This window comes from Muscardinus avellanarius (genome assembly GCF_963383645.1).
Source record: "Muscardinus avellanarius genome assembly, chromosome: 7".
NCBI classification, from domain to species: domain Eukaryota; kingdom Metazoa; phylum Chordata; class Mammalia; order Rodentia; family Gliridae; genus Muscardinus; species Muscardinus avellanarius.
The window spans coordinates 11902847-11927336 of record NC_137793.1 but is presented as its reverse complement, the minus strand read 5'-3'; the positions used below and the strand labels follow the sequence as shown (position 1 = coordinate 11927336).

Here is a 24490-nt window from a genome sequence, read left to right as displayed (position 1 = left end):
AAACCTGGCGGGGTCCAGCCCCAGCCCCAGGAACTTCCCCACAGCGGCCGGATGGGGATGGAGAAGTGGCAGCCCCGACCCAGGCGCGCCTCGCCGCAGCGCCCTCTGCCGGCCGGCCTGCGCCCCGCACCCATCTGCGAGGAACCAGGGTGCGGGACCCTGTGTGTGCCCAGAGGAGGGTGCGGGGGTCCGCACCAGGGTGCGCCTCTGCACACCTCTTAGCAACTTTCCATTCTGCTGGAGGAGATGCCTTTACTCGCTAATCCTGTGTATCTGCAGGAATCTCAAAGAAAGACATACAAAATGAAAACGAGAATCCATTCCGGCTGCTCAAGGGGGTGTCTTGAGCGGGGCATGGTTATGACTGTTTTAACTTTCTGCTGCTCTGTCTGTGGCGAGCACCTGTAAGTTCACGATGGGCCTCTGCACATACTGAGCCTTATTAATGGTACTCACATTTGTATTATCTTTCCAGAGCTAGGTCTGAATGAATGCTCAGGGTGTGTGTGTGTGTGTGTGTGTGTGTGTGTGTGTGTGTGTGTGTGCATGTGTGTATGGTGTGCACGCAGCCAAATGAGTAATAATACTTTCTCAAATCCAGATCTTAATGGGGTAAGTTAGGGGGAGATTTCCCAGGTACATTAAACCCTTCGCCAGTCACCCCACTGCCCTGGACTGGCTTTTGGAAAACCAAGGACTTTGCTCTGGAGCCTCTAGGGTAGGGTTGCTCCATCAGGACATGAACTGGGTTCTCACATGACCTCTACTTGGCCTTCCTTTTTCTCCAGTCCGTGGATCCCGGGGAGGCTGCCTACTTAGCTATCTCTAAGCACTTGGGCCATGATGTAAACTCAAAGAAATTAGCATCCTGTCTCCTTCCTTTTTCTCCACCCCGAAGTCATTTCCTCTTACCTGGGATTTTGGGGTGTATGTTCCTTCACAGTTATTGATACACAGAAAGACACAGGGATGGGGGGAAAAGGAACTTCTTGAAATTCCCCTAGAAGGTTTTGAGCGTAGTTTTCAGTGTTGCAACTGGGAAGAAATCACTTTCTAGTTTGGTTTTCCATCCGAAACTCGGTAGGCGTAGGGTATATAAGTCCCAGAAGCAGCGGCAACAGAAGAAACAACGGTTTTAGGCCTGTTGGACCTTGCCGCCTGAATCAAGCGAGGTAAGCAGCCACCCCCGGGAGCCCTGCCCTGGGCCTGCAGGCCGTCCAGGTACAGACACTGTCCCTGCTACCCCTGCGCCTGCAGCAGGGAGGGAGGGTTCCCTGGAAGCAAACTTACCTGCTGGGTCACTACTGAAAACTAGGTACTTTGAGGAGTGGTGTGTAAAGTATCCATTTTAAAAAGCTAACTGATAATGGTTGTATAGCAAAACCTGTGACCAAGTGGTCGTTGATAGAAAGGCTTGTTTTGTATATGTGTACGTGTGTGTGTGTTTTTCTAAGTATTCATGCCCATCAATTGAAGGCTTGTATATAAAGCCAGTACTGCTTGCCTAGGTGTTGAAAACTTATCTAAAGCCTCCAGGCATTTTTGAAGTTCTGGAATTCAGAATTATATCTCCTAAGTGAACGTCACTGATTAAATGTACTCCTGTATTTGAATGGTCTGTAGGGCCAGGGTTCCCTGTCTTTTGGATTAACTGCGTCCGCTTAAAGAAAAAAGAAAAGCAGTAGTAACATTTGAAACTAAAATGTTTGAACTCTAAAATCTGTGTCCAGGGGAAATCAAGGGAAGTACTCTTACTTTATTATTAAAGAGTCTCGTCTTTGTACTGGTAAAAGTATGTGTAGCCGGAGGGTCAGGTTAAAATCTCATTTTAAGGAGAGATCGCTAAACCCCTGCCGATGGCTCGCTTTTTTCCAAACAAGGAATCTTAAGATGGTGAACAGAATGTGGGTAATCTCTTGGAGGTCATTTTACTGCGATCTGAAATGGTATGAGTTCTATACTATTGCTCCTCCTGCCTGGAATCCATCTAGGCCAGACTTAGGGTAGACTCTGGGGGTCAAGTGCGAAACAAGACAGACATGGTTCCTACAATCAGCGGGTTTAGTGTGGTGTGGCAGACAGCCTTAGAGAAGGAACTATGCTACTGCCATCATCACGGGTGCAGGTGGTCAGGGGTCCTGCCTTCACCTGTGTACCACGCCGGACACTTCCCATGGCTTATTTCATTAACTGCTCACCCCACCCAGATGCCCACTTTACAGATAAAGAATGTGGAGCTTAAAGAGGTCGATGTGACTTGCCCGGGGTCACACAGTTCACAAGTGGCACCACTAGAATGCCAAGTCTAGAGGTTTGCCAGCTCTAAGACTCGGGCCCTTTGTGTGGGCCCCCCATGCCAGCCGCGATGTCTTTTCATTTTAAAATTATAATTCACTTTTCTAACTTAAAAGTAACAAACAAGCCAGGGGGGCTGGTGCACACTTGTAATCTCAGCATTTGGGAGGCTGAGACAGGAAGATCACGGTTCGCGGACAGCCTCAGCTACTTAGTGAGGCCCTTTGCAACTCAGTGAGACCCTGTTTCAAAATAAAGAATAAAAAATAGAGCTGGGGGTGTAGCTTGGAAGTAGAATGCCCCTGGGTTCTATCTCCAGTACTGCCAATAAATAAGTAAATAAATAAATAGAATAGGGCTAGAGGTGTAGCTTGGAGTTAGAATGCCCCTGGGTTCAAGTCAGGAAGGAAGGAAGGAAAGAAAAAACTATGATACTGTTTGAAAAGTATTAATCTTCAAGACTTTAAAACTTACCATGCCAAGGAAATGCAGGCTGAGGGATACAGCTTCCCAGTTCCAGCTGACCAGCCAGAGAGCCAAAGAGCAACCACGTACTGCAGCCTTTTCTGTTTATCTGGGTTCAGTTAAGAGGGGGACCCACCTCCATCCCCCACCCTTTGCCAGAGTTCAGTGGTTTACAAGGTAGGCAAAGCCAGAATGGGAGTTGTTCCTTAGAACCATCACCAGGGGCTCTCGGGGCCCAGAAGTGCAGTCACCTGCGATGCTCAGGTGCATCTGAGGCCCAGACAGAACGTGCTTGGCACAGAGCCAGAGGGGAAACCCCGGATTGAGCGAGTAAGAAAGGAATCACCAGGAGATGCCCGGAATCTCCACTGTCTCCATTCCAGAGTGCCGACACCTGGATTTTACAGGCCTATGCAATTGCAAGACTTCTATGACCATTTCCCTCCAGCCTGGCTTAGCGCTCTGCTAGGTACAGTTAAAATGTGATGGACTGCCTCCTGTAATAGGTCATCTCGCTGCATCCCCCAGCAGCCCTTCGAGATGATATAACTCTTGTATTTTGTCCATGTTGTAAATGAGGACACTGAGGTTCAGAGAGTCACGTGGCCAATACCACACAGCTAAGGAGGCTGGGACCTGAATTCAAGCCCAGTTCTGCTTGATTCTAAGCACAGAGGGGTACCAATCAAGGCCCTGTACCAACTGTGAATTTGCTATAGTCATTACTTGGGTGGAATTGACAACCACATCCCTAAAACTCCATCCTACAATGATAAGACAGCCTTACTTCCAATCCTGTCTCTGCCATGAACCAGCTGATAATATAGAGGAATCGAGCACAGAGCCAGGGTCTCCTAAGACTAGAAGCAGTTCTGACAAAGCCGGGCTCCCCAACCAAGACATGCCCATTTTTAAGGTATTTGAGTAAAACATTTAAGTCTTGTTCTTTAGACAACAGGCACTGGTGGTTCCTGAAACCACGTCCCTGAAGCACACTGGTGTTCTCCAAGATAAATGGAGGTGTTTCAGAATGAAATTAAATAGTCATCTCATTCTAATTTGTAAGTGGGATGTAATTATCATAGTCTGAAGATTCCCATAAACCCTAGATATTAATCTAGACTGGGCTTTAACATAAGATGGTGGTTGATTTAGCACAGAAGTATGCATCTTATCATTTCATGGTGGCTGTATCAGTATTTGATGGTCTTCTCCCAAAGACCACCTTGATTTTCAGAAGTTCTGGACCCCAAAAATGGATTAAACAATTAGTTCTCAAAGTGTGTTCTCCTGACCAGCGGGACCAGCTTCATCTGTAACCCTGTCAGAAATCCAGATTCCCGGCCTGGCGTGGTGGCGCCCACTTGTAATCCCCGCGCTTGGGAGGCTGAGACAGGAGGACAGCACAGGTTCAAAGCCAGCCTCAGCTACTTAGTGAGGCTCTCAGCAACTTATTGAGACCCTGTTTCTAAATAAAAATATAAAATAGGTCTGGGAGTATAGCCTGGAGGTAGAAGGCCTCTGGGTTCCACCCCCAGTACCACAAAAAAGATTAAAAACAAAACCTGAAATGCAGATTCCCCGCCTTAACCCCAAGACACGATGAGTCGCTCTGGCAGTGAGACTCAGCAGCCTGTTTTAGTGAGGCTTCCAGGTCATTCTGATTTAAGCTCGAGTTTGCAAACAGATGGGATACATTATGTGGGAGGGAATAACTTTGGAATTTGGAGTAATTGCCATCTCTAAAAAAGAAATTAAACGTCTTCAGGTTGTTGCCAAAACTTTAAAGCTCACGTCTGTCTGGCATTTCCCATTCCTATCCAAGACCCTTAGCCCTGGGTATCCCAGCTCACACTGGCTTAGGCTAGCCAGGCGTGTGGCTTCTCTCCCCAAGGAGAGGGGTGCATTTAACACATTGATTTAGTAGCTATTCATGCAACACAGGTCGTTGTCCCTGAAAAGCAGGACTTAGATGAAACCATGATGTGCTCTCAAATGCCCCTAGCTCAATGGGCTTCAAGTACTATGTTAATATTCTAGTAAGCTTTAAATAAGTAACTGCTGAATGTTATCCAGAAAAGTCATGTCACTTCTCCAAGCCAATGCTTCTCATCTAAAAAAGAAGAAGATTGAGTCAGATAGCTGGAAACTCGGTCTCTTTCAGCTCCAGATAGCCTATGGTTCTCTACTTGAAAATATTCTCTCCTGGCATGGGGCCCCTGAAATTCATTTTGGAATAGTCTGACAATGTGGAGAAGGTCAGGATTAAAACAGTAGATGGAACCAGGCATGGTGACCCACAATTGTAATCCCAGGGCTTGGGAGGCTGAGACAGGAGAATTGCAGATTCAAGGACAGCCTCAGCAAATAGTGAGACTCTCACCAGCCTAGTGAGACCCTGTTTCAAAATAAAAATAAAATAGGGCTGGGGATATAGCTCAGCCATAGAATGTCCCTGGACTCGATCCCCAGTAACACACACACACACACACACACACACACACACACACACACACACAGAGTAAACAGAAGGTGAGCATGGTTTCCAAAGCTAACTGCATAATGATTGACATTCTCTCCTCTTTTCCTCCCTCTCCCTTTTCTTCCCATTTCTCCCTCTCCTTTATAGATGCATCATCAGCGACTGACCCTCTCCTGGTTTTCCCTGGTCTTGCTGGCATCTCCCCTCGTGGCCATATGGGAACTGGAGAAAGATGGTAATGAACCTCTCCTTTTTCTCTGTGGAGGCCCCCAGATTCTTTTTTTTTTTTTTTTTTTTTTTTTTTTTTTTTGTAAAAGGTTTATTGGAAGCAACAGGGAATAGGAAAAAGTGGCCAAACACCCCTACGGGCTATCGGGGCTCTAGTGTCCAGTAGCTGCCTCTTCAGGTCACTACCCGAGTGTAGCCCGGCCCAAGTGCCTTCAATTGCACTCCACCTTCTCTCAAAGCTAATGTGACCTGCAAGAGAGAGAGAGAAGCTCCCCAATGGGGAGGGGTTCCCAGAGTGGGTAACCGGAGGCCCCAGATTCTAAGCCAGGGCTGGAAGGGGCAACTGTGCCTTGGGTCCTCCTTGTGAGAGCCATCGCTAGGAAAATGCAAGCCCTGTTTCCATCTTTCCTGTTCAGGATGCCTGCCTTGTTTGGTTTTCATGCTGGATGCTAGAATCCAGACCGTAGTGTGAACAGAGCTATGGTCTTTGCCAGTAATACTATACTAAAGAGATGAAATAAAAAATAAACAGCCTCAGCTACTTAGTGAGGTCCTTTGCAAATCAGTGAGAAAATACACATAAATTAAAGATGAAAAGACTTCAGCTGATGAGTAGGGGGGGGGGACCCTTTCCATACTCAAAAATTACCAAAATGAGTGACTGGAAAAAAATTGAGGGACCATTTATTCATTGTAAAGAATTTCAAGAAGAGGATGATCTTGCCCCCCACCCAAACACTCATCCATGAAGGTTTGCCATTTTGAGACTCTCCCTTAGATAAAGGCAAAAGTCTGAGCTAGATGGTTAGACCAGATCCCTTGCAGCCCTGGGGTTTCCCCAGTGCTCTGGAACCAGGGCCCTTGTGTATTTAACCCCTTCATTGCCCTTTATTTCATAAACCACAGAAAGCCCATGAGGAGGACTGAGAGATCTTGTATGGAATGAAGCCAAACCTGGGCTCTGAATGGGCTCTGAATGCCCCTTGCCAGCTTGCTTCTTGCAATTGTCTTCCCTGCCCTTGGGCCAAGGTCTTCTAGGGTCTCTGAGTCCTGATTGTGACAGGACAATAACCATGCTGTTCAGTCACCTCAGGGTGACTGAAGAAAGAGTAGAGAAAGCCAAAGTGTTTTTAGATCAGCACAACCAATCATTTCTAAAGGGTCGGGCCTTTCTGTCTCTTATCTTCCTTACCCATTCAAGAAGTTACAAATCCCAACACTTTGTATGCCAGGTGCTTTGGTCCTAGATGCCTGTAAAACGAGCCTGCATGTACAAGACTTTTAAGGGTGCTGTGTTAAACTCTTAGACAAATTAGCTTATGTATGCCACGTGTTGACCTTCTAAAGGAAGTTATCGATATTTTTCTCCATGTCAAAGCTTAAAGTAGTTGAATGTCCCAGCAAAGCTACGGGCTAGTATACGGCCTAAGCTGATTCTAATCCCGACCTATATAGCTGTGAAGTCCAAGCTCTTCACCACTGTGGCCGTCAAATTCGAGCAGACATCAAAATCAGCTGGAGGGCTTAAAAACAGAGCCCTGAGCCCATCCCAAAGTTTCTGATTTCAGAAGCTGAAAATCTGCATCTCTAACAGATTCTCTAGTGCTACTGATGATGGTAGTTGGATGGTCAGGTTTTGAGAACCCGCACTCAAGTATTCTTCTATTCAATTAATAATTGAAGCTGGGTGTGGTGGCGCACACCTGTAATCCCAGTACTTCGGAGGCTAAAATAGGAGGATTGCAGGCTTGAGAACAGCCTCAGTAATTTAGTGAGTCACTCAGCAACTTAGTGAGCTCCCATTTCAAAATAAAATAGAAAGTAGTCTGAAGATGTAGCTCAGAAATAGAATGCTCCTAGTACCACAAGTAATAGTAATAATAATAATAATAAATTGATGAGAAGATAAATAACTGATTTATCTTCTCAAATAGAGATTTGATGTGATACACCTTTTGGGAAACTATACTGAGCCATTTCTCAAGTGTCTTTAGATACTGGCATTAGAAAATTCATTACAAAGTCTACTAGACAAAGGTCCAAGGTTTATCTCCTATTATGTTTCAACCTTGATGTGACTTTGCTTAGCCTTTGGCCTTAGTGTCCTTTTCTATAAAACAGAAAGACTAAGATCTATTGGACTGTTTCCTAAGAGTAGAAGATAGCTTTTAAAAATACAGAGATTGTGAAAATCTCTCTTTCTGAGTTTCATACAGAAGAAACTAAATCCTTAAATCCCCGTGGCAAATTTTAAGAGAGTTTTTTGCAGTTGGATGGCTCTCTGGCCTGTGACTAACAATAATAAACAGGACAGTTAATCAGGTGTCAAGCACTGTGCAAAATGCTTTAAACATACCTTTTTTACTTAATCCTCACAGCCAAACCTTCAACATAGATGCTATTAATATTATTGTTTCTGAGTCAGGCATGGTGGCACATGCCTGTAACACCAGTACTTGGGAGGCTGAGGCAGGAGGATCTGAGGTTTGAGGACCACCTTAGCAAGTAGTGGCATTCTCGTCAACCTAGCAAGACCCTATTTCTGAATAAATAAATAAATAAATAAATAAATAAATAAAATAGAGCTGAGGATGTAGCTTGGAGGTAGAATGCCCCTGGGTTCAATCCCTGCAGTGCCACAAAAAATATATACATATTATAATTTCTGAAGACAAGTAAACTGAGGGTCATGGTGGTTAAGGCCATTTCTCTAAGTCTCCTAGCCAGTTAGTGGAGACAGGATTTCAATCCTGGTCAGTCCTTCTGGACACCTGTGTTTTTACCCACTATGCCTGTCTTATCGCCCATGAAAATGAAGCTGGAAGTTGACCTCTACCAGACCTTTGGCAAAGAATCTTGTGATATTTGTACTGGGGTGAGGTTGTCAAGGTATTTTCCCCTATGGCCAACAATTAGAGGTTAATTACTAAAGACAGCCAGCCAGCGAGTGCCTCAGTGGCAGCTCTAAAACTCTGCCCCATAACCTTGAGGTGGAGCCCAATGGCTAAACGCTTATAAGCAAGGCTGTGCTTAGGCAGCAGGGATGCCCAGATGGTTAATAAAATAGACCTCTGAGGTCACCGGCACTTATGGTCTCATTCTCCACTTCCTGTCCTTTCCAGTCTACGTCGTTGAGTTGGACTGGCACCCCGACGCCCCGGGAGAGACAGTGGTCCTCACCTGCGATACTCCGGAAGAAGAGGGCATCACCTGGACTTCCGACCAGAGTAGTGAGATCTTAGGCTCTGGCAAAACCTTGACCATCCAAGTCAAAGAGTTTGGAGATGCTGGCCAATATACCTGCCACCGAGGGGGTGAAGTCCTGAGCCATTCTCTCCTGCTGCTTCACAAAAAGGAGGATGGGATTTGGTCCACTGATATTGTAAAGGACCAAAAAGGTAACTGCATTTTCTTGAACCAAACCGGGTCAATTTTTTCTTTCCACCAATAGGAGGAGGAGTTTTTTTCAACAGTGAAAAAGCAGGATTAGTGTAGTTAATGAGTAAATAATAGGTCCCTTGCTGAAACCACCTAAAAGCTCCATTTTCCTTTGCTTTTTGGAGTTTTGGAGTTATCAGCCATTAAGATTTCATATGGAAAGAGTGTGTTAGTCTGAATGCTCATCCAGAGGTTTTCCTCAGACAGCAGAGATATTATTGGGTGGCTAATTGAAGCTAACCAATGCGTACAGAGCAAAGAAGATGAATACTTCCTCATGATGTGTTAGGGTGTGCCCTGTAGCCCACTCTGCAGACTCAGCATCCCGCTGGGACATTCCCAATCTCTGCTGAGCTACCTGCCAGGGGAGCCGCAGCATTTTCCAAGGAAATCAATGAAATAAGGTCACGTGGGTACCATTGAGTGGCCTGTGATCAATCACAATCAAAATCTTCCTGGAAGAAAGCCCCTAACGATTGAATTTTTGTTCTTTTCCTTTGCAGAGCCCAAAAATAAGACCTTCCTAAAATGCGAGGCAAAGAATTATTCTGGACACTTTACCTGCTGGTGGCTGACAGCAATCAGCACTGATGTGAGATTCAGCGTCAAGAGCAGTAGAGGGTGAGTGAAACCAATCTAGTTTCTCCGCGTTTTCTTGTGACTTCTTTATTAAGATTACAAGGGGAAACTGTCAGCGACCTATCAGTTAATGACAGGGATAAGAACAAAATCAATCCATATTTTTTAACCTTTCTCTATTGCCTAAGGTGAAGAAAAAGATATGGAAATTTAAGCCACTTCTCTGGCGGGGAAATGCATGTGTTTGAACGGGATATTATCACGGCCTGAGAATAGTCTTTGCTGTGTTTGAACCCACTCATCCAATTGCCTGGTAATGCTCCGTTAAGGCTCATAGCACCGCAGGGAGAGATAAAAAGGAAAAATCAAAGCTGCAAAGGACTTGCCAAAATTGTACCTGGAGTAAAAAATAGAAATAAGTGCTCTAGGGCACAGATCTCAGAAGGCCTGCGGCAGATTCCAGAACTCGTGAGGCCTCCTGAAATTTTCCCAGGGCTACTTCGACCCCTTTTTCTTCCTGTGACTCCGTGAATCTATGACTCACTGTTTGTCCAGCACACTGGTCTTTCTCTGAGAAACCAGTTCTCATGGATACAGGGCCTACGTGTTGGTTCCCTCTGTAGCTAACTTTATTCCTCATCCACATCTCTGAGTAATGTCATGAACCAGCCTTAGGCGACCACCTTGACCTTGCTACCGTTTACCTGGGTAAATTAAGCATTAGAATGTCACTTTGCCATCTTTAGAATGAAATGCTTACTAGAGGGATGCTTATATGAATGTTTAAAGACATAGGAACATATCTTGGGTTCACTGTGACATTTCTGGTAATCAGCAAAGAAATAGTTCACTAAAGGCCTAGTACCTTATACGCTCACTTAATATGAGCTCATTAAAATGGGTAGCCCAATCTATATGTTTTGTGGTGGAGAGCCCCCCATAAACACATTCAGAGTGGGGAAAGATGGTTATAAAATCATATGTATATCATTTCATTCAATTTTATTTTCTAAAAATCTACATATATAAAGATAATATATATGCATACATATGTGATTATACTGAATATTCATTAGGAAAGGTCTGGAAGCAATAAACAAGCTATGAATACTATTTATATCTGGAGAGTGAGGTTATAAACATCTTTATCATTTTAAATTTTATAAATGGTGTGCACTGATCTTGTGGTTAAAATAGGAAAATGAACTTAAAAAAACTTTTTTGCAGTACTAGGGATGGAACCCAGGGGCATTCTACCTCCAAGCTACACCCCCAGCCCTACTTTTTATTCCTTATTTTGAAACAGGGTCTCACTGAGTTGTTAAGGGCCTCACTAAGTAGCTGAGGCTGTCCGCAAACCACAATCCTCCTGTCTCAGCCTCCCTAATGCTGGGATTACAAGTGTGCGCCACCATGCCCAGTTTAAAATTTTTAATAAGGGGATTTAAACCAGGGACTTTAGATCTAAATATATATGCATTTATATTTACTATATATGTTCATATATATATATATATATATATATATATATATATATTCATATGTGTGTGTGCGTGCGTGTATGTGTACGTGTGCATGTGTGTTCTTTTAGGGCAGAAGTATGTATCTCTTGAAGCTAAGCTCTCTCCTGAGAAAAGGTTTTCCCCCTTCTCCTGCCCCTGCCCAGCTAGACAAACTGTCCTCAGACCCTGAAGGACTTACCCTGCCTCACTGGCTACACTCACCAGGAACTCACCTGCCAGAATATAACAGGATATTTTCTGTCTTGACTTCAGCTCCTCTGACCCTCAAGAGGTAACGTGTGGTGCAGCAACCCTCTCTGCAGAGAAGGTCAAAGTGGACCACAGGGAGTACAAGAGGTTCTCGGTGCAGTGTCAGGAGGAGAGCGCCTGCCCGGCCGCTGAGGAGCACCTGCCCATTCAGGTGACAGTGGACGCGGTTCACAAGCTCAAGTATGAAAACTACAGCAGGAGCTTCTTCATCCGCGACATCAGTGAGTTGGGGATGATTCTGGTTGCCTCGAAAGGAAAAGATACTATTGGTCACATGCTCACAATGTGCTGGGTACTGGAGTGAAGGATTTTGCATGCATTCTTTTTATTCTGCATCCAAAAAAAAAAAAAAAAAGGATGGAGGTACCGTTATCTGCACTTGAAAGTGGAGGGAATCAAGTGTTAGAAAGGTTCAGCAACTCAACCCAGGTCTCAGCTTTCACCGCTGGTAATTCAGGACCAGACCTGCCCCACCGGAGAAAGCAGGCTCATCCCTACACTTCTATTTCTGCTACCCATGTAGATGGCATGAGGAATCCGAGATTCTCTTAGTCGTATTTATATTCAGATCCAGAGCTTCCCTACTGAATGCAGTTATTCCCGATCTTTCTTTTGCTTCCAAAAATAATTGTGTATATACACATATATATGTATCTATATAGAGAGTGAGAGATTGATATAAGCATCTCTAATAATATGGACAGGTATTTGTTTAATTGGCAGGTAGAGATTTCACCATTTATCATGCCCTATAATATAGACATCATTGACAAAATGTGATAGGACCACAGAATTGACTCTAGGATTTGTAAAGAGTTTGTACTTGGTGGATGGGGATGGCGGAAGGCCAAGAAAGCCCTCTCTAAGAAGATGATGTTCAGCTAAGATTTAAGAAAAGGATATCTGTTGTATTAAGAACAGAGGAAAAGCCAGGCATGGTGGCACACGCCTGTAATCCCAGCATTTGGGAGGCTGAGACTGAAGAATTGCAGCTGGCAGACAGCCTCAGCTACTTAGCAAGGCCCTTCGCAACTCAGTGAGACCCTGTCTCAAAATAAAGAATTAAAAATAGGGCTGGGGTGTAGCTCGGAGGTAGAATGCCCCTGGGTTGCATCCCCAGTACCACAAAAAAAAAAAAAGGAAAAAAAAGAAGAAGAGAGGAAAAAATATTCCTTAGCGCTTGCTAGGAGCCATAGTCTTGGTGTGGGACAATGCCAGGCCCCCAGAGCCCATGCCCATTCCGTGGAAGGCGTCCCCTCCCTGAATCTAGAAGAAGAAACCCTACTCGAGTGTGGGGTCTTCATGAAACTCAGTGCTCTTTCCTCCAGGCACAGTCCACAGAGTACATAGTCACAGAATCAGTGCTCAATAATTGCTTATCTAATAAGTGAATGAACAAGCACAGAGGCCGCTGACTTTACCTTATCTAGTCCCTACCCGGAGCTATGGAGAGACAAAAGAAAGAGAAGTGGGAAATCTTTCATCCCCAGGAAGCAGCTCAGCTCTGATTGCATTTAGAGTAAGAGAGAGGAAGTCCAGAGCCCACAGGTTCCAACTGTCACTTAGAACTTTCTTTTGTGCGCTGAACAAGGTTGGGCCCAGCCCTGGGGTGCCTCTGATGATGCGGTGATGAAAAGGGTTCTGCGCGTCTCTGCCTTTTCAAAGTAAAAGATGTAGCTGTGGACGGTGACCTCCTCCCAGGGGCACCAGCAGGAGCACCTGCAGCAGAGGTGCCTCCCAGGTGTGGCCGGCCGGCTCCAAGAAGTTAGGGAACGAGCGTGTGGACCCACAGCTGGTCAGAAGCCAAAACCACCTGGCTCCAAAACCCAAAAATAAGAGGTGTTTGTGTTCTTTCACAGTCAAACCCGACCCGCCCAAGAACCTGCAGGTGAAGCCATCAAAGAGTTCTCGGCAGGTGGAGGTCAGCTGGCAGTATCCCGACACCTGGAGCACGCCACACTCCTACTTCTCCCTCACATTCTCTGTTCAGGTCCAGGGCAAGAATGGGAAAGGAAAGGTAAGATGTGGTCCAGGTGAAGCACCTGCTGTGGTCCAGTGTAGGTGGGCCGGCATCAGGGTGGAGATCATAATATGAACACTGATGTTGATAAAATGTCCATATCCTGATAAAACAGTAACAGCTATTTTTTTTTTTTTTTTGCGGTACTGGGGATGGAATCCAGGGGCATTCTACCTTGAAGCTACACCCCCAGCTCCATTTTCCATTCTTTATTCTTTTGAAACAGGGTCTCACTGAGTTGCAAAGGGCCTCACTAAGTAGCTGAGGCCGTCCTCGAATCACGACCCTCCTGTCTCAGCCTCCCAAATACTGGGATTATAAGCCAGCTGACAACAAATTTTGTTTAGCACTTAGTCAGGAACTGAGCCAAGGGCTTCATCCACACAATTAGCCGTAGGGAGGCAGCCAGTATTAGCATCACCACTTCACAAGTGAAGATTCTAAAGCTCAGAGAGGTTGCCATGTGCCAAGGAGGCCACCCAGGAAGTAAGCCGGGACACAGACTAAGTCTGCCAGGCACAAGGGCCATGAGCCTAAGAACCCCATCCTCCCAGTGAGGCTGCTCATTAATCCTTCCACTAAAATTGGCCCAGATCTAGGAGACCTGAGCCCCAAGATCCTGCGGTCGATTGTTTCAAATGAATGAAGATCATGTGTGATAGAACATTTTATACTATGTCTCACCCAATACAGGTAATTCCTGGCCGCTCCAATACTGTAAAATGACTTCACTGAACACGTCACTGAAATGACTGCACTTAAGTAGGCTGAAAAACATGACTTTCCTTGTTCCTGCTGTAGCATCATTACCCCTTGCCCTCGTGAAGGTCCCAGAGACATTTTTACAGCGCCCAACCCTGTTAGACCCACTTTTAAAATCATCGGACAAGGTCCTTAGTCAGAATAGCATTTATCATGTGGTAGAAGCTTGGGAACTCAGCCACTCTCTACAAAAACAAGAGGGGAGAGATAAGGCCAGTCTGGAGAGTACTTTACCTAAATATTATCTATAATCTCGATAAGTGCCTTTCCTATTTAAGACATATCTCATTAATGGGTGATCTTGTGCGATCTCTAGGTGCTAAAGACTTTCTAAGAGTTCTTACATGACTGTGGGCTTTAATTTTTGCAATTCTACGAGGAGAGCATGATCGTTCTTCTCTGTGAATGAGGAACGAGGGCTGGGGCTGTAGCTCGGTGATGGAGCACTTGCATGGCATGCATTTCAATCCTCAATACCACAAAAATGTTTTAAAATTATAAGAAATTATAAATAATGAAAGTCACAGGCAGCTTAAGACATTTCTCTGAAGTCGCACAGCTATGAATAAGGTAGAGTATCAGAATTTGAAGGCAAGTCTGTGTTGAAGCATGCGGATATGGTTATTGCTGGATATTTAGGGGACCGCTAAGGAAACGTGTATAGGTACCACTGTCAGCCTAGAACTGGGGTGACTGTGGTGGAGCCTCGGGGTAAGGCCACTGTGCAGAAAAATCAAGAGCTTACAAAAAAAAAAAAAGGCACATCTGCGCTTAGAGCTTTTGCCAGTAGGTGGTGCTAGTTCTCCGCGGTCCCAAGTGAATTTCGAGACCAGGGGAGGGGAGGATGGGTTTGTTTGGGGAGGATGAGCTCTGCAGAAACAGCCTGGGCCGGCCTAGTGATTGCGCTGCCAATGGGCCTCACAGAGTTTCCACTCTTTTGCAGAAAGCTGAACTTTCCACGGACAAGACCTCAGCCACAGTCTCGTGCCACAAGGATGCCAAGGTCCGCGTGCAAGCTCGGGACCGCTACTACAGCTCATTCTGGAGCGAATGGGCATCTGTGTCCTGCAGTTAGGTGAGCAGGCCTGGGGAGCTCAGCCGGACCTTCCCACACCTGTCCCTGGGGGAGGACAGCCATGACAGCTGTGCGGGGAAGCAAGAGGGGGCGGGGAGCTGCACAGGGTTCCAGAAACACACACCAGTTCAATAATAGGTGTTGATCTGATGCTTACGTTATGTCAGGGGCCGTACTGAGAGCCCAGTAATACTGCAGAGAAGAAAACAGGCTTGGTCCAGCCTCCTAAAAGAGGGGGGGAAGGAGAGAGAGCGCCAGGAGTCGGAGCAAGGGGGACTTGGCAGCTTCCAGGGAGTTAGAACCTTGTCCCTGGACCTTGGGTCAGGGGGACTGCAGTGTTTTATTTATTTATTTATTTATTTATTTATTTGGTGGTACTGGGCTTCCTGGAAGCCCTTCTACCTCCGGGCTACACTCCCAGACCTATTTTTTAACATTTTTATGTGGAAACAGAGTCTCTTAAGCCAGCGAGGCTGGCTTCGAACCAGCGTGATCCTCCTGTCTCCGCCTCCCAAGCACAGGGATTACAAGCGTGCGCCACCACGCCCAGCCTTACTGCAGTGTTTTAAAGAAGGAAGAAGCCCAATCAGATGGGCTTTTTCCAAGCATGGTGCCTGCCAAATTCTCCGCCATATAAGGAAGGGCTGGGCCATCTGACATGAAACCCCCAAAACCCAGTTGCTTAGGGCAATGCCTGATGAGAATTAAGACCGGTTCCTCCCCCCCCACCCCCCCATTTCTAATCCACGTAAACTTTGTACATTTCTTCCAGGTTCTTGTCCCAGGATGAAGGACTTTGGAAGGGAAATGGAAGATATTAGGCACACACACAAAAAAATGGGATTTTATGGAAGAAAACTCAAAATGATACCTTCAACTTGATTTCCTTTTTAAAAAATTTTAGGAGCATAATGCTATATCTTTTATACTTTTATATTTAGATGCTAAATGCCCACTGACTCAATGAGCTGATTTACTTATCAGCACTCTGGTTTGCCGCTGACCTCGATGCTATTTAAATATTTAAGTAACTTATGTATTTATTAATTTATTACTGTTATTAAACACCTGTGTGCCAGGATGTATTTGACTGCTCCTTATCCCCGTGATATCATCTGTAGGAATCAGACCGATTTATGTAAATTGTGACTTTAAGTGTTATTTATAGAAAACTTTCCAAGCCAGGCTGCCGGGTGCATTGGTTTTAGGATGACGATTAAGAACACAATGTCCCAACATCAGCACTATCCTCTGTTGGTGCAGGATGGGAACACAAGAGATATTTAAGTAGAAAATACAAAGCTGCAGAGGAGACCTTGATGAAGTCAAGACTCAGTGAAGACATCCTGGCTTTGCTGTTGATAAGCAAATTCAGGGCCACCTGTACTTCCAAACACATTTCACCTCTGGATGACTGAATTTTAAAAGGATTAAAATAAATAAAAGATTAAAATTAAATTTCAGCTTCAGTCTCCCTGGCTGCCCACACACCTACCTCTCCATAAGACACAGGAAGGTGGTACGGGAGACATTATCACTGTGGAAAATCAAAAGCTCTTCTGATTCAAGACAGAGGACAAATGTAGTTATGGCAAAGGACATAAAATTGTAAGCAGTGCAGGTGGCTTCTTAACAGGCATGCTCACCAGCTGACAGATGCAGAGAGAACCACCTAGAATCGCACTCCCATCGGCAGGATGAATCTGACAAGTGGAAAGAACCAGAGAGTATCACCCCACCGCAGTGCCGCCTTTAATTAAGTAACGAAAGTGCTCTCTGTAACATCATTCCACGGGTTTTCTGTTTATTTATTTGTGGGTTTTTTGCATCCTAAGGCCAAACTAATAAAAACTTTTCATTGCCATCCTATTTGCACTTTCTCAGCTGACTCAAGTATTCTATTTCCAGGTCTCCTGCGGTGCATTTTTTTTCTCGGATCATTTAAAAGTTGTCCCTCCTTGAAGCATTTTCGTTTGCAGTTTTGCAGAACTGCTCTTTCTCTTTATAGCATTTCCACAGTCAGTGTCTTGCTGAGCTCAGGGGCTGCCCCTGCAGTCTAACCAGGGGGGCCTCTACAAGGGCGCTGAGCTGCAGGGCGCACTCTTTAGGGGATGGGTGCCCTTGCTTTTTCTACTTTCTATCCTGGTGCTGATGTGCTGGTGTGCCCGACATCAGGAAGTAACGCGCTAACCTGGTAGAGCCCCAGGCATCCCATCTCCAGGGCTCAGCGCTAGTGTTTACTGAGGGTTTGCCTTACATCTGAATACTGCTGGCTCTTGGGGTTAGGGAGTTGGCACCAACCTTGTGTTGTCTCCCCCAAAGTAGTGCCCTTCCTGCTACTGCTTATAAGGCAAGGCTGAAGAGTCAACTTCAGGATCACTGGGCACTGTAATGTTTAGAATATGTGATGCCCTGGGTGGAGAAAGAGCTGCAGAACCTGAACTCATCCAGCAGGACTGGATAGAGAAGGGGAGATGCGAACTTTTATCTCAAAGAATAACAGGTCCTGTCGATGTCCCTTTGATGCCTTCTACAGAAAGAGCAGCTGGTGGAATCAGAAAGGATGGAGGCCAGCTCTCTGCTACCCTAAAATCCAACTGTGCTCACTTGTTCCACTCGGCTCCTGGCCTGGGGATTGGTCGGAGGTTACTGTCATCCTATTCCAACCTTCGGAACGCATCATCTTGCGTTACAGGCCCTACTTGGCAGGATGTGGATGGTTGATAACAGCTATTTGTCTTCCTATAGGGTCTTTCATCTAGAGATACCAAAGCACTTAATGGACATTTAATGAATAATGCTAAGCAGGAAAAAATAATAGTCACACTTCACAAGCACAGAGACCTGGAGATGTTTCTCAAAGCTTCCATCCAGGCTGAGGCAGAGCTCAGATGCTCCAATCCCCACCATGCCTCTTTCTTTTCAGACAGGACCTCTTAGCATTGGCTTAAATTCAGAGCATACAAGGGAGAGTGTTCATCTTTTAAAGATATCCTCAGGACATTTATTTTAGCTGAAAATCTACCCACTACTAAATGTATCATACAACAGCAACCAAAAATAAAAAGAAAGAAAAGAAAAGAAAAAGAAGCCGGGCGTGTAATCCTAGCATTCGGGAGGCTGAGACCGGAGGATCGCGGTTCGCGGACAGCCTCAGCTACTTAGTGAGGCCCTCTGCAACTCAGTGAGACCCGGTTTCAAAATAAAGAATAAAAAATAGAGCAGGAGGTGTAGCTCGGAGGTCAAATGCCCCTGGGTTCCATCCCCAGACCTGCAAAAAAAAAAAAAAAAAAAAAAAAAAAGGGCAGGGGGGTATGGCTGAGAAGTACAATGCCCCTGGGTTCAATTCCCAGTATCCAAAGGAATAATAATAAAATGAAAATACATAAAATTGCCAAATCATCCTCATATGAAGGATAGCAGGATGCTGTGAATCCAGTCCCTACCTTCAGGGATTATACAATCTGGTGAGAGAAAGAAAAAAAAAAAAGAAAAATCATAGTGAATATATTTTAAAATTGCCTAGCTAGGACAAAGTCTTTGCACCATAAATATTTCTTTTCACAAAGGTTTCCAGCTCCTGGGAGGAACCTTTTCATTTCCTGTCACCTTCTCTGGATATAATAATTTGGCACAAACCTACCCATTCACCTTACCTATAAATCAGACTCTAATCATCTCTATTTCATTTCAGTACCGTCCGTCTTTCAGGACAAGGTTTGTGAGCAAAATGTATTTGGACAAGACTTTCTCCAGAGGGTCGTATCAGACCAAGGAAATGAATTCCCTCTCTCAGGCTCATAAAATGCAAAAATAAAACCAGCATCGGAGCTGAAGGCTGAGGACACCAGGCATGCATACTGAGAAGTCTCCCAGTGCAGGAAGCAGGCTGGGGGCCAGTGATTTGCATTAACTGGCTCCCAGTTCTGGGTTCCACTGGGGCAGGGGCCATTCCAGGTAGCCAGCCCACTGCAGTGGGGCATGGCTCTTCAGCCAGCAGGTGCCAGCGGGTGATTTCCCACAGGGATCCGCAGCTGCTTGCAGCCACCCTCCTACCTCTTAGTCTTCCTTCATAAGGGGCACAGCCATCTCTGCCCTGCCCATTACTGCAGCCCACCGGGTACCTGCCTTGATTGCTTGGAAAAAGAGCTAAGGTGGATGTCAGGAAACCAGGCATTCTGCCAGTGCCCTGGGGTTTGGAGGAGAGAAGACAGAGGGCAAATGGTGGGCAAACCACAGTATACAGTGAGCTTCCTCCTTCCCACGCCCCACACACATACAGATATGTAATGATTCTAAATGACACAGTAAGCAAGGCCTGGCAGGAGCCCAGACCTCAAGGGTGTGGTCTGCTTCTGAAGCAAGGAGCCCTGGCTTCAAATCCCTACACCCAGCCAGGCATGGCGGTGCAAGTGTGCAACTCCAGCACTTGGGAGGTTGAGGCAGGAGGATCATAGGTTCGAGGACAGCCTCAGCAATATGGTGAGACTCAGCAACCTAGCAAGACCCTGTTTTTGTTTTGTTTTGTTTTGTTTGTGGTACTGGAGACCGAACTCAGGAGCATTCTACCTTTGAGCTATACCCCCAGCCCTATTTTTAATACTTTATTTTGAAACAGGGTCTCACTAAGTTGTGGAAGTTCTCACTAAGTAGCTGAGGCTGGCCGCAAACCTGCGATTCTCCTGTCTCAGCCTCCCAAGTACTGGGATTATAAGCACACGCCACCACACCTGGCCGAGTTCCCTAGGTACAGTCCCCAGTACCACCAAAAATAAAGATAAAATTCCCACTCCCGAACGACTGGCTATGCCCTTAGGCGATCCCTTAGTGTCTTCATGCCTCCATTTTCCTATTTTTCAAATAGAATGCTACTCGCACCACCGCCTCCTAGGGAAACTCTGAGGCTAAGGAGGATAAGGCTCAGGACACTCAGGGCCCAGCAAAAGAATAATTTTTTTGTTTTTGGTTTTTGCGGGTCTGGGGATGGAACCCAGGGGCATTTGACCTCCAAGCTACACCCCCTGCCCTATATTTTATTCTTTATTTTGAAACTGGGTCTCACTGAGTTGCAGAGGGCCTCACTAAGTAGCTGAGGCTGTCCGCGAACCGCGATCCTCCGGTCTCAGCCTCCCAAATGCTGGGATTACAAGCGTGCGCCACCACGCCCGGCTTTTTTTTTTTTTTTTTTTTTTTTGGTAGTACTGGGGTTCCTGGAAGCCCTTCTACCTCTGGGCTACACTCCCAGACCTATTTTTTTACATTTTTTTTAAAATTTGGAAACAGGGTCTCCTAAGTCAGCGTGCGTGGCTGGCTTCGAACCTGCGCAATCCTCCTGTCTCTGCCTCCCAAGTGCAAAGGATTACAAGCGTGCGCCACCACGCCCGGCTACTAATAATGTTATTTGCAGTTGCTGTTTTCCTAAAGTCAGAGCAAGAAGGAACACAATCCTAAATGCTATCTCTTTTTTTCCTCCCAGTGGAGATGAGGGCTAGTTTGGATGTGTGCGTCAGCCTTCTGGTCCTGACTGAGAAATCCATGCCCTCCCACCCAACAGACCTCTCCTGGGTGTGCTGTGAGCACCCAGCAGTGACAGCTCCCCCAAGTCACAGCATTGAGAGGGAGGGCCAATTTCAACAAACCACGGCATATGTCTCTGCTCAACCTCCTAGAACAGTCTGCGGCCAGGGCTCACCCTTTTGTTTGAAATACCTCTTTAGTGAACATTTAGCATCCTTCTAGACGGAACAGGCCAGTGGTTCCCCAACTACTTGGAGCCAAAGATTTCCCTTTGTTCAAATGGAAACCTTAAATGAAGTCCCAAGGTGCACGGGCATTGGGAGGATGGTGTGCAAAGGGGCTTCAGATGCACCTGCAAGGTTCTACCTCCTTACAAAAATAATAAATTAGCATATTTCCTGCATAATTAAAAAATGAATTTTGGTAAAGTCCCATGTGAAAAGCAGACAGAAGCAGAGCTGTCTGGCTGATATCTCTTACCCACTCAGCCATCCTCCCACTCACTGCCCAGAGCCTCGAAGCTTCCCAGTGCCCCCTGAGCTCTGCACAACACAGCTGGAAAACCTGGATGAAGAAATTGAAGGCAGAATTTGGTCCCTTGCCCTAACTCTCAGGCCCTGACTAATGCCAAGGCTCAAACTCAAATCTGGAGCTCCTGCTTCCCATTTCAGCCATTCCTGTTATAGTAAGTCAAAATTCTCAGATTAGTATTAAAATTCTCAGTCTAAGCCAGGTGTGGTAGCACACGCTTGAAATCTCAGTACTTGGGAGGCTGAGACAGGAGAATCGCAGGGTAGCAACCAGCCTCAGCTACTTAGTGAGGCCCTCTGCAACTTAGTGAGATCCTGTTTCAAAATAAAGAATAAAAAATAGGGCTGGAGGGTGTAACTCAGAGGTAGAATGTTCCTGATTCAATCCCCAGTACTGAAAAAAAAAAAAAGGCCTATCACCAGAGTAGGACAGCATATTAAAACTTAATATCTAGCCGTGCGTGGTGGTGCACACTTGTAATCCCAGCATTTGGGAGGCTGAGACAGAAGGATCGTGGTTCACAGCCAGCCTCAGCTACTTAGTGAGGACCTTGAAACTCAATGAGACCCTGTCTCAAAATAAAGAATAAAAAATAGGACTGGGTGTATCACTTGGAGATAGAATGTCCCTAGATTCCATCCCCAGTAGCGCAAAAAAACTTAGTATCTCCCACAAGCACATTAGTATTCATTAGTTTCTCAAAATAGTTGCCCATCTCCTTGGAACATGGTATCCAGAACTTGAAAAGCATTCTCTGCTCCCCACCATGAAAGGATGGATAAGAACCAGCAAATCAGAGTCAGCCTACAGAAGTTAGGATGTGGGCTGTCACTGTGATGCTACCCACAAATCCTATGTCACCTTGGTACTAACTGGAGCAAAGCTGTCCCTCCTGCAGGCAGACGCAGCCCCCACACTCCAGGGTACATGACTCGGTGCGTGGCAAGCAGGCTGGATTCCAGCCTCTACATACCTAATCAGGTACCCATGTACAGGACAGCACCTACCCATCTATCTATACACAGCAGTCCTGCTCACAGGTGCTTGGATAAGAGGAAACTGAAGCAGAGGAAAGGCTTTCATTCATTTTTTATCCATTCATTCATTCAGCAAATAATTAGTAATGTTTACAGTTCCAGGCATGATGGTAGATGTGAAGAAAAATACATGGACAAGGTGGCCAGATCAACTGCCCTTCCAGATCTTACAGCATAGAGAGAGCTTAAAATAAAGCCAAAGATGATAAAAATACAATACAGTAAAAGCATTTGCATAGGTGAGGAAGGAGATTAATGGAGTTATCATTTGGGATACTCTGAGCTGCAAGTAAGAGAGCTACTAAAATTGACTTGAGCGATAGGAACATTGTGAACGATATAACAAGAAGTCGGACAGTAAGAACAGGCAGGACAGAGCAACTCAGCAGCTCAACAATGTCATTCAGAACCTGGATTCTTTTCAACTTCCTTCTCCACCAGGATCTACACACTGGATTTATCCTCACATATACATACCCCTCATATATGCATATATACATATCCCCCTGACATGGGGGCTGTGTCTGCCTGCAGGAGGGACAACTTTGCTACAGTTAGTACCAAGTTGCCATAGGACTTGAGGGTAGCATCACAATGACAGCCCACATCCTAACTTCTCGAGGCTGATTCTGACTTGCTGGTTCTTGTCCATCCATCCATGGCGGGGAGCGGAGGATGCTTTTCAAGGTAGCTGCTGAACCTCCAAACATCAGGTCCTGGTATTGTCTCACACAATGACTGGAAAGGTACTCTCCTCTGAAACTGATCTTTATTCAAGGACATCAACTTTCCCCCCTAGTCTGGTAGACATACCAGTATCCTAGCTAACAAGTGAGAATCCTGTGTTTTTACCCTCCACAGTGGGAGGTAGGCTCTGAAAGCAGAAAATCAGTACTGGTTAGGTAACTATCAGTGCCTGCCTGGTGCACATAGAACCCAGATTTGAAGGTGGGCAAAAATAATGGCCTTGTGTGACATACATGCGCTGGCTCCCAGAACGGGTGGACACAATGATTCAGGTGGAACCCACAGAATCCCTTGAGCCCCTGAAGGTCAAAGAGCCCAGCAGAGGGGGATGCCAGAGAAACTTGAAGCACTGGCATGCTATAGTCAGCTTGAATATGGAGATGAGCATTTGGTACCATGAAAATGGTCACCTCAGTCCCACAACCACAAGGAACTGGATACTGCTAATGACCTGAATGAATTTGGAACCAGATTCTTCCCCAGAGCTTCTAGGAAGGAAGCCCTGCCTTGTGACACACAGAGCCAGCCAAGCCCCACCTGCACATCTGACCACTGGAAATGTGAGAATTATCTCACTGTATCGCTGTGTCTGTTGCAACAGCAATGGATACCCAAACAGGACCCCTTCATGCTACATCCAGAAGAACTGAGAGGCAGTTTTAGGTAAAGGAGATAACATGGACCCAAGTCTAGAAGAGAGAAAAGTATGCTGTCTTTGGAGACCAGGAGAAAGTTCCTTCAGCTGAATCAGTGTGGGAGAAGGCATGGCAAAGGTGAAAGTTGAGACATAAAGATGGAGAGCTAAGTAAGAGCTGAATCTGGTGGGTTCGCCAGTGTCGAGCTGGGGCTTCATCATGATTGTAGCAGGCAGCCATGGCAGGGTTCTAAGCAGGGGAGTGATGGAATTGGACTTCTATTTTTACTATATGACTCTAGCTACAGCCTGAAAAACAGCTCTGGAGGTAGCAAGACAGCCAGTTGATGGGCCCAAGGAGAGAAAGGGTGACCATTTGGACCAGGAGAGTGCTGGTGGGAGTGGAGACAAGTGAGCTTCTTTGAGTGAAACAAAGCAGAGAATTGATGTGATTTATTGACTGGACATGAGTGGTGAAGACAGAAAAACAAGAACAAAGCCAGGTTGTTCATTCAGTCGACCCTTGATTATTAGCACCTTCCAAAGCTCATGTCCCCAGAACCAAGACAGACACAGATGTCACCTCAGCAAAAACAGACATAGACTCTACTTAGAAAGAACTCAAGAGACTTCCAACTGGGTCAGTTTGGTGGTACCATGCACTGAGAGGGGATAAGTGGGCTCGTGTTGGGGGACAAAGATACGAGTTCCTTTATAACCTGTGGACATACTTATGGGTCAGCCAATGGGGGTATCCACTGAGAATTAGAATATACAAGAAAACAACCTAGAGTCACTCATGATATGATGTCTATGGGGGCAAAATAATGGTCCCCTATGATGCCCATGCTCTGGTCCCAAGAACACATGACCATGATGAGATTATCCCAGAAGATACAGGTGGAGCC

At 45.8% G+C, this 24490-nt stretch overlaps 1 protein-coding gene across 1 annotated transcript; it reads left to right on the top strand.

Moving 5' to 3' along the window:
• Positions 1-5389: 5389 nt before the first annotated feature.
• IL12B (interleukin 12B) lies at positions 5390-15116 on the top strand (the record flags this gene model as incomplete). Its single annotated transcript, XM_080698404.1, has 6 exons — positions 5390-5477; positions 8593-8868; positions 9412-9529; positions 11263-11480; positions 13119-13276; positions 14985-15116. The coding sequence occupies 6 exons, from the start codon at positions 5390-5392 to the stop codon at positions 15114-15116; spliced, it is 990 nt and encodes a 329-aa protein (XP_080554530.1).
• Positions 15117-24490: the final 9374 nt, after the last annotated feature.